General features: G+C 43.8%; 1 protein-coding gene across 5 annotated transcripts in view; it reads left to right on the top strand.

The window, feature by feature from the left end:
• Nucleotides 1-16880, top strand: part of LOC129820230 (CUB and sushi domain-containing protein 3-like) — an 805004-nt gene that overhangs the window by 432819 nt on the left and 355305 nt on the right. For all 5 annotated transcript variants that reach the window (XM_055877256.1, XM_055877257.1, XM_055877255.1 and 2 more), the window contains 2 exons: nucleotides 6846-6949; nucleotides 11723-11835. In XM_055877256.1, the coding sequence (XP_055733231.1) occupies nucleotides 6846-6949; nucleotides 11723-11835 (217 nt within the window). The remainder of the gene's footprint in view (nucleotides 1-6845; nucleotides 6950-11722; nucleotides 11836-16880) is intronic.

Here is a 16880-nt window from a genome sequence, read left to right as displayed (position 1 = left end):
GTGCCATGTAGTCTTCCTTCCCTCCATTTTGACAGGTTTTTTAGGGGTTGGCATTTTACCATTTTTAAAAATCTGGGACAGAGCCGGAAAAACTGTGGAGAAGTCGTTTTTGTTTCTGCACGGCCTCGGTTTTTGGCATGTTGTTTTCAATAAATCAAGAGTATTTTTTTCATTTAGTGTTCTGAAAGAGTTGAGATATTTTTGGACAAATGACCCTCAAGATTTAATTTGACGTAAACAAAATCTGGCAGTAAATGTTGACTTTTATATATATATGAATAATTAGTAACACATGATGCTTCATCTATCAAGTCTGTTTTAGCATCAGAAACCCCTTTAAGTTGATCTGACTGAAAAGGAGACAGTTATAGCTTTGCTTCCAGCTACCTTTTTTCAATTTGTGCCGTAGATCTCGTGGAGGATCTTTAAAAACGAGTTCTGACAACATTAAAACACATCACACAACCACTACAATCTCTTAAAACTATAAGGGTTGATTTCCTGGACCAAGAAGCAGAAATTCTCCATTGAACCTGCTTTTAAGTCCACTATTAGGCTTACTCTTGGTCCGGGAAACCTAATTCTATCTCCAATACTTAGTAAAAGAAGTTAACCAATACACTGCAGTTTTTTATACAAACCTTGTGGCCTTATTGCTCCTTAAAATGAACAACTCAGTCTTGTATATTATCGAGTAAATGTTGACAAAAACCATGTAGTATTCTTAATTATAGAAATGATTTCCCCAAAACGTGTAATGAGCTTCAAATCACTTCCCTGAAAAAAAATTGATGTAAAAGTGAAATGATTTCTTTTCGAAATGTCGCAGCAGCGTCTCAGTGGCTAGATCACAATGCCCTCTTCCTTGAGGTAAGAAATTGGTAATGGCTGCTTACAGCACGGAACAATATTGCTTCATTTATTTTTGTCAGACACTATTTTAGAGCACCAATTTATTTATATTGCGTTCCCTGTTTTAACCTTGGCGGGAGAGAATTGCAGGGTGCTGTGCCTTAATTCAATTTTCCGACATTACTCCACCTACCTCTCTCTCTCTCTCTCCGCGACAGCACTCTTGTGATGTTTTAAACGGACGCCCTGCTTCTGCCAGTTTAGAGCCGCATACAACGTCATTGCTGCTGCAAGGCCTTTCCTTTGCGGATGGCTGGGGAAAATAAAAAACTGTTCAATTCAGGGGGGGTTTGAGACCAGCCTGATCTCAATACTTAACTTTTACGTCATAACGTAAACACCGCGTTACACAATGGGAGACGTCATACAGAGACAATATACAGTTAATAGAATGTTTATTTTATTGCCTATCATGCAGAACATACCATGATACAATGTGCATCCTGTTGCCTGTTAGGTGTATTCAAACAGTCAAGTTGCCACCATCACTACACTGGAAGTAATCACATTCAGTTAATGACCAATGTGTATTACTGTTTATTACTGTGTGAAGGACAAGGGTCAGAGTACTCATAGGTTGTGTCCCAATTCTCTCTCCTTTCTCCTGAAGTGTTCACTCGTTCACTACTCTCCAGAAACGTAAAATAATAGGTTTTAGTGTAGACATGGGCTAGAGGGAGTTTTCATTTACCAGTCACTGCCTTTTTAAATCCAACAAGTGCACACTTTAGGGGGAAGGAGAGATAATTGGGACATAGCCATAGACGTACTCATCCTGCTTCTTCCCTGCATCAGAGTAGTTATTAACCCGACATACTAGTGTAGAATGTGCAGATGCTTATCAGTAAGAGAGGTGTGTTATCTAGCCCCCACATCCATCGAGCTCAAATCCTATCCTGTTACATCTCCACATTGGTCTGCCTCCAGAAATTGATGGTTTGTTGGAATATTGACCTCACAGGAAGCAGTTATGGTGAAGGTGAAACATGTTACATGTTTCCATTATGTTGACTAACATTCTATAGAGACAGAGGGTTTGACTTTGACCTAACACTCCTTAGAGACAGAGGGTTTGACTTTGACCTAACACTCCTTAGAGACAGAGGGTTTGACTTTAACCTAACACTCCTTAGAGACAGAGGGTTTGACTTTGACCTAACACTCCTTAGAGACAGAGGGTTTGACTTTGACCTAACACTCCTTAGAGACAGAGGGTTTGACTTTGACCTAACACTCCTTAGAGACAGAGGGTTTGACTTTAACCTAACACTCCTTAGAGACAGAGGGTTTGACTTTGACCTAACACTCCTTAGAGACAGAGGGTTTGACTTTGACCTAACACTCCTTAGAGACAGAGGGTTTGACTTTGACCTAACACTCCTTAGAGACAGAGGGTTTGACTTTAACCTAACACTCCTTAGAGACAGAGGGTTTGACTTTGACCTAACACTCCTTAGAGACAGAGGGTTTGACTTTGACCTAACACTCCTTAGAGACAGAGGGTTTGACTTTGGCCCTTTCTAAATTGCCAAATACACTAATGTCACCGTTTCCAATTAAAGTAGAAAGTGTCGAGGGACTTAGTGAAACTAAGTGTTAACAAAGATGATAGAAGACAGGAGATAGAGGACTAGAGATAGTGGTGACAAACATTGTTGGGAAAGGCCCAGCAGATGCTTCGTTAATGTATAGCTCAGTTAACCCTGGTAATCCTGTCAGCACACTACCTCTAAACAAGCTTTACATGATCCCACAAGCCACCAGCTCTGACGTGATGGTGGCTTGTGGGAAGTAAAAAAATATATATATAATATATAAATAAAATATCTCCTACATTACAGTCTTATTTGATGACATCCCCAGCAGTTGAAATGCACGCAGACACATTTTGATGTTTTTGAAGTTGAAATTGAATATTGAATCTTGAGATGCACAAGCAGCAGAGGCCTCCCCAAGGCAAGGTAGATCATGTAAATATTCTCATCACTTCCTCTAATCAAAGTCTGTTTTAATCCTTTAATTAAACAGACTCTGTGGTGATTGACATGAAACTAGAGGAATCATTCAATAATTGCCCATGTAGTGTTATCGGGGGTTTCCATCAGCTTCAATAGGATCCAGTGCTTACTGGAAAAATACTAGTTTTTGTGAATGCTCTGCACCCAATCCAAGCATCAATCTGGACATTATTACCAACAAAAAGAGTGTTTGGATTTGTCAATTTCATAGACTTCTATGTGCCCAACAGATGGCCCATGACACAAGGCAAACTCTACACTAGTGAATGCTGAGAATGGTGCTGCCAATGGTACAAAACATTTACTGTACACGCACACGCACACAAACACACACACACACACACGCGTGCGCGCACACACACACACACGTATTTCCCTGCCTGCCTGCTGGATCTTTCTAACATGAGAACAACAGGAAATCTCTACTGGGGGAGATGGAGAGGCACTCTGACAGCCCATCTGAGTGGAGCTCTAATCAGGGGTGTGAGTGTGTGAACGACCTGGGTTCCTTGTCACATGGGATGGGTGAGAGTCTGATTGGACCCATGTGTGTGGCGCTGGCCCAGTGCCTGGTACATGTGTGTGTGTGTGTGTGTGTGTGTGTGTGTGTGTGTGTGTGTGTGTGTGTGTGTGTGTGTGTGTGTGTGTGTGTGTGTGTGTGTGTGTGTGTGTGTGTGTGTGTGTGTGTGTGTGTGTGTGTGTGTGTGTGTGTGTGTGCCTCTGTGTGTGTATAAAGCACTCTTTCTAAGCGCCCCCCTCCCACCTGGTGCTCACATGCTTCCTGTTGCATCAGCCAAGTGTATGGTGCTAGAAGGGCACTCGTCTCTCATTCAGGTCTATCAGCCAAGTGTATGGTGCTAGAAGGGCTCTCGTCTCTCATTCAGGTCTATCAGCCAAGTGTATGGTGCTAGAAGGGCACTCGTCTCTCATTCAGGTCTATCAGCCAAGTGTATGGTGCTAGAAGGGCACTCGTCTCTCATTCAGGTCTATCAGCCAAGTGAATGGTGCTAGAAGGGCACTCGTCTCTCATTCAGGCCTATCAGCCAAGTGTATGGTTCTAGAAGGGCTCTCGTCTCTCATTCAGGTCTATCAGCCAAGTGTATGGTGCTAGAAGGGCACTCGTCTCTCATTCAGGTCTATCAGCCAAGTGTATGGTGCTAGAAGGGCACTCGTCTCTCATTCAGGTCTATCAGCCAAGTGTATGGTGCTAGAAGGGCTCTCGTTTCTCATTCAGGTCTATCAGCCAAGTGTATGGTGCTAGAAGGGCTCTCGTCTCTCATTCAGGTCTATCAGCCAAGTGTATGGTTCTAGAAGGGCTCTCGTCTCTCATTCAGGTCTATCAGCCAAGTGTATGGTGCTAGAAGGGCTCTCGTCTCTCATTCAGGTCTATCAGCCAAGTGTATGGGATCATTGCTTTGCCGATCAATATGTAGTAGTGTGGCCCCAACCGCCTTGTTTGTATTACAACACAGGCATTGCACTGGTACAACTACATACACACACACACACACACACACACACACACACACACACACACACACACACACACACACACACACACACACACACACACACACACACACACACACACACACACACACACACACACACACACACACACACACACACATATAGAATAATGATCTGAGACACTATCATTACTATCATCACTATCACACACTCACACAGACACACACATAAACATCAACACACACACACACACACACTACATGACTGTTGACAAGGGAACCACCATGATTACCTTTGTGATGGCAGTGGGGATTGAGTGCTTTGTAATCGGCATTTAAAAATAGCTTTATTACTCCATGCTGAAATGGTGAACTCTCTGGGCATCAATCAACCAGGCGAAGGGACTCTCTTTCCAGACAAGAGGATAGGAAGCAATCTGCTTACACCCCTGGGTGACACTGCAACAAGGGGCCATATCAACCAGGCCTGGCTGTCTCCATCTCATCCTTAATGGGTTAATAATCATTCATGAGGACAGAAACTATCTCTAGATGATGATACAAGACAGACGAGTCACGAGGAGAGCATTATATTCATGTAGCCCTTTGGTATGATTTGTTATTCATTTGGTGTTAGGGATGGGTTTTAAGCGTGTGGTATTCATACACAGTTTCCTGATGGTACTGCTTTCTTTCGTAAAAGTCGTGTTTGATTAATATTTATTTTATATTTCCTGATCTACTTGTTAGTGTACATGCACATGACATTTGTATGTACTGCATGTGTGGGGACTGGGGTCTCTCCATAATACTATTCACCATTGGGTAAAAGATATAACTAGATTTTTAATGTGTGGATTGTTCACGATCCAATTAGTGTAATTAGCGAATGTGAGGTTATTTATTTTCTTCTGTTTCACCATATGGATCCATACCCAGAGGGACTGTCACAGGAAAACAGACGATAGGAGCCTGTCTTATTCCTGGGGGAATGAGAGAGAGAGAGAGACTGAACGAGAGAGAGAGAGAGAGAGAGAGAGAGAGAGAGAGAGAGAGAGAGAGAGAGAGAGAGAGAGAAAGACTGAAAGAGAGAGAGAGAGAGAGAGAGAGAGAGAGAGAGAGAGAGAGAAAGACTGAACGAGAGAGAGAGAGAGAAAGACTGAAAGAGAGAGAGAGAGAGAGAGAGAGAGAGAGAGAGAGAGAGAGAGAAAGACTGAACAAGAGAGAGAGAGAGAGAGAGAGAGAGAGAGAGAGAAAGACTGAACGAGAGAGAGAGAGAGAGAGAGAGAGAGAGAGAGAGAGAGAGAAAGACTGAACGAGAGAGAGAGAGAGAAAGACAGAAAGAGAGAGAGAGAAATAGATAAAGATAGAGAGACAAAGAAAGAGACACAGAGAGAGAGAGAGAGAGAGAGAGAGAGAGAGAGAGAGAATTGAAATAAATTGAGAGACAGAGAAAAATTGAGAGAGAGAGACACAGAGACACACAGAAAGAGAGACAGAGAGAGAGACAGGGAGAGACAGAGAGAGAGAGATTTTGATTTTGTTCATTTGTATTGTTTATTTCACTTTTGTTTATTATCTACTTCACTTGGCAATGTTAACATATGTTTCCCATGCCAATAAAGCCCTTGAATTGAATTGAATGTAATTGAATTGAGAGAGAGAGAGAGAGAGAGAGAGAGAGAGAGAGAGAGAGAGAGAGAGAGAGAGAGAGAGAGAGAGAGAGAGAGAGAGAGAGAGAGAGAGAGAGAGAGAGAGAGAGAGAGAGAGAGAGAGAGAGAGAGAGGAGGGCTGTCAGCTGTCTTTTCGGATGCAACCCTAATTATGTACTAAATGCATTTAATTTAGTTAACAGGATGTTCCGTTTCCATCTTTTCATCTTAGATTAGTGTCATGATTTTGATAACTAGACAACAGAATAATGAGCCATGGAATGAACCAGAATTCTAATTCTAATGACCTCATCTTAGCTGGTCTGTCTACAAAAAAAATGAACGTCATATTTTACTGCACTCTCAGTGGAACGTTTAAAGGGACAGTTTACTTAAAAACTAGATTGGGCAATTTTTTTCATTAATCCACAAAATGTGATGATGATGCATCATTGACTAATGAACAAAATACACAAATATGTTTTCAAGTAAACTATCCCTTTAATTAAGTACTGGGCCTAACCTCAAAAGGTATATTTACCCTAGTTGTTCTGCAATTACAGGGACTATTTTACTATTATCACTGTATTTCAATAAATCCTCAAAACACATGCCAACAGTCTTTCTTTTGTGATGCCAAATTCCTCTGAAACATTGATGCCCCTTCCAGCCGGCTTTCCTGTGTTACTGTAGCTGTTCCAGTGGAATTCAATTATGAGAAAGCCATAAACGTTCATTCAGGCAATTTGACACATGGCTAACCATTATGTCTGATTTTTTCTGTCCACCAACAGGTCATTCAAATCAATTTTGAGGAGTTTGACCTGGAGATTGCCTACGACACGCTAACCATCGGTGATGGCGGGGAAGTGGGTGACCCCAAGACGATACTACAAGTGTGAGTGGCTGAGCGTTTTACTGGATCTATACTGAACAAAAAATATAAATTAATATCATGCAACAATTTAAAAGGAACTGAATTACAGTTCATTAAAGGAAATCAGTCAATTGAAATAAATGAATTAGGTCCTTATCTATGGATTTCACATGACTGGGCAGGGGAGCCAGGCCCAGCCAATCAGAATGAGTTTTTCCCCACAAAAGGGATTTATTGTAGACTGAAATACTCCACCATGTTTACATGTTCAGTATATATCACTGTGTGGGAGGGGTTTGTCTATTCCGCAATGCAAATGAGTTTGACTGTAAAAGCCAGTTAACTGCTTTCTTTACTAGGGTCATCAAACAAACGCACATGTGGAGATGGTCTTTGTGATTCTAATTTGTGATTCTAAGTGTAACACAGACGATGCTATTTGTGGATGTTCTGCGTTCCCTGCACTGTATATGAGAGTCATGTGGTGGGGTACATGTTAACATGCATGTGGTGGGGTACATGTTCACATTCATGTGGTGGGGTACATATTCACATTCATGTGGTGAGGTACATGTTCAAATTCATGTGGTGGGGTACATGTTAACATTCATGTGGTGGGGTACATGTTAACATTCATGTGGTGAGGTACATGTTCACATTCATGTGGTGAGGTACATGTTAACATTCATGTGGTGGGGTACATGTTAACATTCATGTGGTGGGGTACATGTTCACATTCATGTGGTGGGGTACATGTTAACATTCATGTGGTGAGGTACATGTTAACATGCATGTGGTGGGGTACATGTTCACATTCATGTGGTGGGGTACATGTTCAAATTCATGTGGTGGGGTACATGTTAACATTCATGTGATGGGGTACATGTTAACATTCATGTGGTGGGGTACATGTTAACATTAATCTTTGAAGTTATTATATTCCCCCATAACATTGACTTGATGTGGAATCTGATTTAAAGATTGTCCATCAATGTGCCAGTCCCATATTACAGTCAGGGGGATAGTGAGTGTTGTTATCAGTGGAACAGTGCCATATTACAGTCTGGGGGATAGTGAGTGTTGTTATCAGTGGAACAGTGCCATATTACAGTCTGGGGGATAGTGAGTGTTGTTATCAATGTGCCAGTCCCATATTACAGTCTGGGGGATAGTGAGTGTTGTTATCAGTGGAACAGTGCCATATTACAGTCTGGGGGATAGTGAGTGTTGTTATCAGTGGAACAGTCCCATATTACAGTCTGGGGGATAGTGAGTGTTGTTATCAATGTGCCAGTCCCATATTACAGTCTGGGGGATAGTGAGTGTTGTTATCAGTGGAACAGTGCCATATTACAGTCTGGGGGATAGTGAGTGTTGTTATCAGTGGAACAGTGCCATATTACAGTCTGGGGGATAGTGAGTGTTGTTATCAATGTGCCAGTCCCATATTACAGTCTGGGGGATAGTGAGTGTTGTTATCAGTGGAACAGTGCCATATTACAGTCAGGGGGATAGTGAGTGTTGTTATCAGTGGAACAGTGCCATATTACAGTCAGGGGGATAGTGAGTGTTGTTATCAGTGGAACAGTGCCATATTACAGTCTGGGGGATAGTGAGTGTTGTTATCAGTGGAACAGTGCCATATTACAGTCTGGGGGATAGTGAGTGTTGTTATCAGTGGAACAGTGCCATATTACAGTCTGGGGGATAGTGAGTGTTGTTATCAGTGGAACAGTGCCATATTACAGTCTGGGGGATAGTGAGTGTTGTTATCAGTGGAACAGTGCCATATTACAGTCTGGGGGATAGTGAGTGTTGTTATCAATGTGCCAGTCCCATATTACAGTCTGGGGGATAGTGAGTGTTGTTATCAGTGGAACAGTGCCATATTACAGTCTGGGGGATAGTGAGTGTTGTTATCAATGTGCCAGTCCCATATTACAGTCTGGGGGATAGTGAGTGTTGTTATCAGTGGAACAGTGCCATATTACAGTCAGGGGGATAGTGAGTGTTGTTATCAGTGGAACAGTGCCATATTACAGTCAGGGGGATAGTGAGTGTTGTTATCAGTGGAACAGTGCCATATTACAGTCTGGGGGATAGTGAGTGTTGTTATCAGTGGAACAGTGCCATATTACAGTCTGGGGGATAGTGAGTGTTGTTATCAGTGGAACAGTGCCATATTACAGTCTGGGGGATAGTGAGTGTTGTTATCAGTGGAACAGTGCCATATTACAGTCTGGGGGATAGTGAGTGTTGTTATCAGTGGAACAGTGCCATATTACAGTCTGGGGGATAGTGAGTGTTGTTATCAGTGGAACAGTGCCATATTACAGTCTGGGGGATAGTGAGTGTTGTTATCAATGTGCCAGTCCCATATTACAGTCTGGGGGATAGTGAGTGTTGTTATCAGTGGAACAGTGCCATATTACAGTCAGGGGGATAGTGAGTGTTGTTATCAGTGGAACAGTGCCATATTACAGTCAGGGGGATAGTGAGTGTTGTTATCAGTGGAACAGTCCCATATTACAGTCTGGGGGATAGTGAGTGTTGTTATCAGTGGAACAGTCCCATATTACAGTCAGGGGGATAGTGAGTGTTGTTATCTGTGGAACAGTCCCATGTTGCAGTGTGATAGTATAGCACATGTCAGGGGCGGACTGGGACCAGAAATCGACTTTTCTAACACACCGGCTGAGTTTCTTCCTTTAGACCCCCACACTGGCCCATAGTTTTCTTCCAGTTAGACCCCCACACTGGCCCATAGTTTTCTTCCAGTTAGACCCCCACACTGGCCCATAGTTTTCTTCCATTAGACCCCACACACTGGCCCATAGTTTTATTCCTTTATACCCCCACACTGGCCCATAGTTTTCTTCCTTTAGACCCCCACACTGGCCCATAGTTTTCTTCCAGTTAGACCCCCACACTGGCCCATAGTTTTATCCTTTAGACCCCCACACTGGCCCATAGTTTTATCCTTTAGACCCCCACACTGGCCCATAGTTTTCTTCCTTTAGACCCCAACACTGGCCCATAGTTTTATCCTTTAGACCCCCACACTGGCCCATAGTTTTCTTCCAGTTAGACCCCCACACTGGCCCATAGTTTTCTTCCAGTTAGACCCCCACACTGGCCCATCGTTTTCTTCCTTTAGTCCCCCACACTGGCCCATAGTTTTCTTCCAGTTAGACCCCCACACTGGCCCATAGTTTTCTTCCAGTTAGACCCCACACACTGGCCCATAGTTTTTTTTCCTTTAGACCCCAACACTGGCCCATAGTTTTATCCTTTAGACCCCCACACTGGCCCATAGTTTTCTTCCAGTTAGACCCCCACACTGGCCCATCGTTTTCTTCCTTTAGTCCCCCACACTGGCCCATAGTTTTCTTCCAGTTAGACCCCCACACTGGCCCATAGTTTTCTTCCAGTTAGACCCCCACACTGGCCCATAGTTTTATCCTTTAGACCCCCACACTGGCCCATAGTTTTCTTCCAGTTAGACCCCCACACTGGCCCATAGTTTTCTTCCAGTTAGACCCCCACACTGGCCCATCGTTTTCTTCCTTTAGTCCCCCACACTGGCCCATAGTTTTCTTCCAGTTAGACCCCCACACTGGCCCATAGTTTTCTTCCAGTTAGACCCCACACACTGGCCCATAGTTTTATCCTTTAGACCCCCACACTGGCCCATAGTTTTCTTCCAGTTAGACCCCCACACTGGCCCATAGTTTTCTTCCTTTAGACCCCCCACACTGGCCCATAGTTTTCTTCCTGTAGACCCCAACACTGGCCCATAGTTTTCTTCCTTTATACCCCCACACTGGCCCATAGTTTTCTTCCTTTAGACCCCCACACTGGCCCATAGTTTTCTTCCAGTTAGACCCCCACACTGGCCCATTGTTTTCTTCCTTTAGACCCCCACACTGGCCCATAGTTTTCTTCCTTTAGACCCGCACACTGGCACATAGTTTTATCCTTTAGACCCCCACACTGGCCCATAGTTTTATCCTTTAGACCCCCCACACTGGCCCATAGTTTTCTTCCAGTTAGATTACCCACACTGGCCCATAGTTTTATCCTTTAGACCCCCACACTGGCCCATAGTTTTCTTCCAGTTAGATCCCCCACACTGGCCCATAGTTTTCCTCAATGCCCCATTATTAGCCAAATAGTGATACTGGCGTGAAAAACTCAATTTCGACGGCCCGTTGGGCTAAAGATGGATCAGCCATTATGGAATTTTGCCCAATGACTAGTCCATGTCTGGTATATGTTGTTATAAATGTGCCATATTACATTCAGGGGGATAGTGTGTGTTGATCCTGTTCCACTAGTCATATTACATTCAGAGGGATAGTGTGTGTTGATCCTGTTCCACTAGTCATATTACATTCAGAGGGATAGTGTGTGTTGATCCTGTTCCACTAGTCATATTACATTCAGGGGGATAGTGTGTGTTGATCCTGTTCCACTAGTCATATTACATTCAGGGGGATAGTGTGTGTTGATCCTGTTCCACTAGTCATATTACATTCAGGGGGATAGTGTGTGTTGATCCTGTTCCACTAGTCATATTACATTCAGGGGGATAGTGTGTGTTGATCCTGTTCCACTAGTCATATTACATTCAGGGGGATAGTGTGTGTTGATCATGTTCCACTAGTCAGCCCCCTGTGAGCATGTGGGTGAGTGTGTGTGTGTGTGTGTGTTTGTCTGTGCGCGCGTGTGAGCGTGTGGTTTAGTGTGTGTGTGTGTCAGGCTAACTGTGTGTTCTTGTCTTCCTCCCTCCAGTCTCTCAGGTAGCTTTGTCCCTGACCTCATTGTCAGCATGACCCATCAGATGTGGCTCCATCTCCAATCAGACGAGAGTGTGGGCTCCATAGGCTTCAAGATCAACTTTAAAGGTACATTGTGTGTGTGTGTGCCTGTGTGCCTGTGTGTGTGTGTGTGCCTGTGTGTGTGCGTGTGCCTGTGCCTGTGCACAATGCATCTCATTGTGAATGTGTGTGTGTTCTAGGAATGCATTCAGCAGCGCTCTAGCAGCTACTACACCTTATATCGAACTTGAGTTAGAGAGGCAGAGGAACGGCCTTGAGCTAGAGAGGCAGAGGAACGGCCTTGAGTTAGAGAGGCAGAGGAATGGCCTTGAGCTAGAGAGGCAGAGGAACGGCCTTGAGTTAGAGAGGCAGAGGAACGGCCTTGAGCTAGAGAGGCAGAGGAACGGCCTTGAGCTAGAGAGGCAGAGGAATGGCCTTGAGCTAGAGAGGCAGAGGAACGGCCTTGAGCTAGAGAGGCAGAGGAATGGCCTTGAGCTAGAGAGGCAGAGGAACGGCCTTGAGTTAGAGAGGCAGAGGAATGGCCTTGAGTTAGAGAGGCAGAGGAATGGCCTTGAGCTAGAGAGGCAGAGGAACGGCCTTGAGCTAGAGAGGCAGAGGAACGGCCTTGAGTTAGAGAGGCAGAGGAATGGCCTTGAGCTAGAGAGGCAGAGGAACGGCCTTGAGCTAGAGAGGCAGAGGAACGGCCTTGAGTTAGAGAGGCAGAGGAACGGCCTTGAGTTAGAGAGGCAGAGGAATGGCCTTGAGCTAGAGAGGCAGAGGAATGGCCTTGAGCTAGAGAGGCAGAGGAACGGCCTTGAGTTAGAGAGGCAGAGGAACGGCCTTGAGCTAGAGAGGCAGAGGAATGGCCTTGAGCTAGAGAGGCAGAGGAACGGCCTTGAGCTAGAGAGGCAGAGGGACTGTCAGTACAGCCAGTCAGATGAGAGATGGACAGATAGACTGTCAATACAGGGGCGGCAGGTAGCCTAGTGGTTACAGCGTTGGGCCAGTAATTGAAAGGTTGATAGATTGAATCCCAGAGCTGACAAGGTAAAAATCTGTCGTTCTTCCCCTGAACAAGGCAGTTAACCCACTGTTCCCCGGGTGCCGTGGATGCCGATTAAGGCAGCCCTCCGCACCTCTCTGATTCAGAGGGGTTGGGTTAAATAAGAAAGACACATTTCAGTTGAAGGCATTCAGTTGTACACTGACTAGGTATCCCCCTTTCCCTACATCCAGTCTGATGAGAGATTAATAGACAGACTGTCAGTACAGCCAGTCAGATGAGAGATGGACAGATTGACTGTCAGTACAGCCAGTCAGATGAGAGATGGACAGATTGACTGTCAGTACAGCCAGTCAGATGAGAGATGGACAGCTTGACTCTCAGTACAGCCAGTCAGATGAGAGATGGACAGATAGACTGTCAGTACAGCCAGTCAGATGAGAGATGGACAGATTGACTGTCAGTACAGCCAGTCAGATGAGAGATGGACAGATTGACTGTCAGTACAGCCAGTCTGATGAGAGATTAATAGACAGACTGTCAGTACAGTCAGTCAGATGAGAGATGGACAGATTGACTGTCAGTACAGCCAGTCAGATGAGAGATGGACAGATTGAATGTCAGTACAGTCAGTCAGATGAGAGATGGACAGATTGACTGTCAGTACAGCCAGTCAGATGAGAGATGGACAGATTGACTGTCAGTACAGCCAGTCAGATGAGAGATGGACAGATTGACTGTCAGTGCAGCCAGTCTGATGAGAGATGAACAAATTGACTGTCAGTACAGTCAGTCCAGATGAGAGATGGACAGATTGACTGTCAGTACAGCCAGTCAGATGAGAGATGGACAGATTGACTGTCAGTACAATCAGTCCAGATGAGAGATGGACAGACAGGGAAATTATCAGGGAAGCAGCAGACCAGAGCTAACTCTACCAACTTGTCAAAAGGCTAATACACTTCCCTTACTCCCTTCTTCCCTCCCACCATCCCTGGTTTTCTCAATCACTAAGCTGTCACTATGAATTACTTGTCATTGTGTCAAAGGTCACGGGTCCTGGTGACCTGTTACCTACTACTGAAACTAATAGTTCATCACCTCGTGAACACTTGCCACCCATATAAGGTGTTGTCACGCACATCATAGCTTGGTATTTACTGGGGGGATTCCAACCTGAAATAGAAGGAGGCTTCATCTCTCAAACAGCAGCCACATCCACTGGATATGAGCTAGCATTTCCCCACAATATCCATATCTTTGATTATTTCCCCTCAAGCTTAGGGCTTTGTAATAAATTAGTGTCTGAGTGATAAACAGCATGCCAACCACCCTGATGAAGGAAAGTGAGTTTGGTAGAGAGAGAGGGGGGAGGGAGGGATAGAGGGATCGAGCGAGAGAGATAAAAAGAGAAATACTGTAATATCTCTGGAGGAAAAAAATGAGAGAAAACTGCTGTGGAAGAGATTGTGGTTAGAATGATCTAGTTTTCCTTCCTCTCTCTAAAAGACAATGTCTTTCATAGCAGTAAACCCTTTACTGACTCTTCATCAGGGCTCATTTAAACACTGTGAGAGAGTAAATATTAATTTACTACTCTCCCAGATACACGAAGAGGAAGTACTTCATGTATCTGCTGTAGATGATGCTGTGTAGAAGGCCTACATTACTGTAGATGATGCTGTGTAGAAGGCCTACATAACTGTAGACGCTGCTGTGTAGAAGGCATACCTTACTGTAGATGATGCTGTGTAGAAAGCCTACCTTACTGTAGATGATGCTGTGTAGAAGGCCTACATTACTGTAGACGCTGCTGTGTAGAAGGCATACCTTACTGTAGATGATGCTGTGTAGAAGGCCTACATTACTGTAGACGCTGCTGTGTAGAAGGCATACCTTACTGTAGATGATGCTGTGTAGAAAGCCTACCTTACTCTAGATGATGCTGTGTAGAAGGCCTACCTTACTCTAGATGATGCTGTGTAGGAGGCCTACCTTAATGTAGATGATGCTGTGTAGAAGGCCTACCTTACTGTAGATGATGCTGTGTAGGAGGCCTACATTACCGTAGATGATGCTGTGTAGAAAGCCTACCTTACTATAGATGATGCTGTGTAGGAGGCCTACATTACTGTATATGATGCTGTGTAGGAGGCCTACATTACTGTAGGTGATGCTGTGTAGAAGGCCTACATTACTGTAGATGATGCTGTGTAGAAGGCCTACCTTACTATAAATGATGCTGTGTAGGAGGCCTACATTACTGTAGATGATGCTGTGTAGAAAGCCTACCTTACTGTAGATTATGCTGTGTAGGAGGCCTACCTTACTGTAGATGATGCTGTGTAGAAAGCCTACCTTACTGTAGATGATGCTGTGTAGAAGGCCTACCTTACTGTAGATGATGCTGTGTAGAAGGCCTACATTACTGTAGATGATGCTGTGTAGAAGGCCTACATAACTGTAGATGATGCTGTGTAGAAGGCCTACATAACTGTAGATGATGCTGTGTAGAAGGCCTACATTACTGTAGATGATGCTGTGTAGAAGGCCTACATTACTGTAGATGATGCTGTGTAGAAGGCCTACATTACTGTAGATGATGCTGTGTAGAAGGCCTACATTACTGTAGATGTTTGTCAGAAGCTTCAATATCCCTGAAATACTGATCTGAGAACAGTTATTTTGATAATTTCTCACTTGGTTGCCAGTACTTCACATCATGTTAAATGTCCTTCCCTAATGAGGAATAAACGTGCTAATTTAGCAGATGATTTAATGTTGTTGGACATTAACCCATCACATCCATTCATACTATTCCCACAGACACACTGACAGATGAAGCAGGACAGAGGCACTTGAAGGGTGAAAAGGAAATTTGGTATCACTTTACAAGAAGACGTACAGCCCACTGAGTGTACAAAACATTTCCCTCAGAACAATCTCAATTCATCGGGGCGTGGACTACAAGGTGTCGAAATTATGTCCTTTAGGTGGTGGACCATTCTTGATACACATGGCAAACTGTTGAACATGAAAAACCCAGCAGCGTTGCAGTTCTTGACACAAACCAGTGTGCCTGGCACCTACTATCATACCCCGTTCAAAGGCACCTAAATATTTTGGTTTGGCCATTCACCCTTTTAATGGCACACATACACAATCCATTTCTCAATTGTCTCAAGGCTTAAAAATCCTTCTTTAACCTGTCTCCTCCCCTTCATCTAGACTGATTTAAGTGGATTTAACAAGTGACATCAATAAGGGATCATAGCTTTCACCTGGATTCACCTGGTCCATCTATATCATGGAAAGAGCAGGTGTTCTTAATGTTTTGTACACTCAGTGTAGACGTATATCAGAAGCTTCCATATCCCTAAAATACTGATCTGAGAGCAGTTATCTTCTTAATTTCTCCCTTGGTGGCAGTACTTTACATCGTGCTAAATGGCCTTCCCTAATGAAGAATAAAAGAGCTCATTTAGCAGCTGATTTCATGCTTTTGTACCCTGTCACTGTGGGTTGACGTTAACCCCTCACATCCATTCATACTTCTAGTAGCAGAAACACTGACAGATGAATCAGGACACTTGAAGGGTGAAAAGGAGATTTGATAACGCTTTACATTAAGTTGCTCTGATGCTTATTCTTTAAAACAAATAGTGTATTTTTAACATGTTGTTAAGAAGAAAGAGTATTAAAATCTTTGTCAAATCACGTGATGAATCCATTTGTGCACAACGCGTCATTTGAGTTTTACACTGCAACAAGATCACTTCTAATCAGAACAGCCTGAGGACAATATTCAGATCAAAATCACTTCTAATCAGAACAGTCTGTGGACAATATTCAGATCAAAATCACTTCTAATCAGAACAGTCTGTGGACAATATTCAGATCAAAATCACTTCTAATCAGAACAGTCTGTGGACAATATTCAGATCAAAATCACTTCTAATCAGAACAGCCTGTGGACAATATTCAGATCAAAATCACTTCTAATCAGAACAGTCTGTGGACAATATTCAGATCAAAATCACTTCTAATCAGAACAGCCTGTGGACAATATTCAGATCAAAATCACTTCTAATCAGAACAGTCTGAGGACAATATTCAGATCAAAATCAGT

The sequence above is a fragment of the Salvelinus fontinalis genome, chromosome 22, assembly GCF_029448725.1.
Source record: "Salvelinus fontinalis isolate EN_2023a chromosome 22, ASM2944872v1, whole genome shotgun sequence".
Taxonomy (NCBI): Eukaryota; Metazoa; Chordata; class Actinopteri; order Salmoniformes; family Salmonidae; genus Salvelinus; species Salvelinus fontinalis.
Note: the sequence above shows the minus strand (reverse complement) of the source record. Positions and strands in the feature narration are given on the sequence as shown.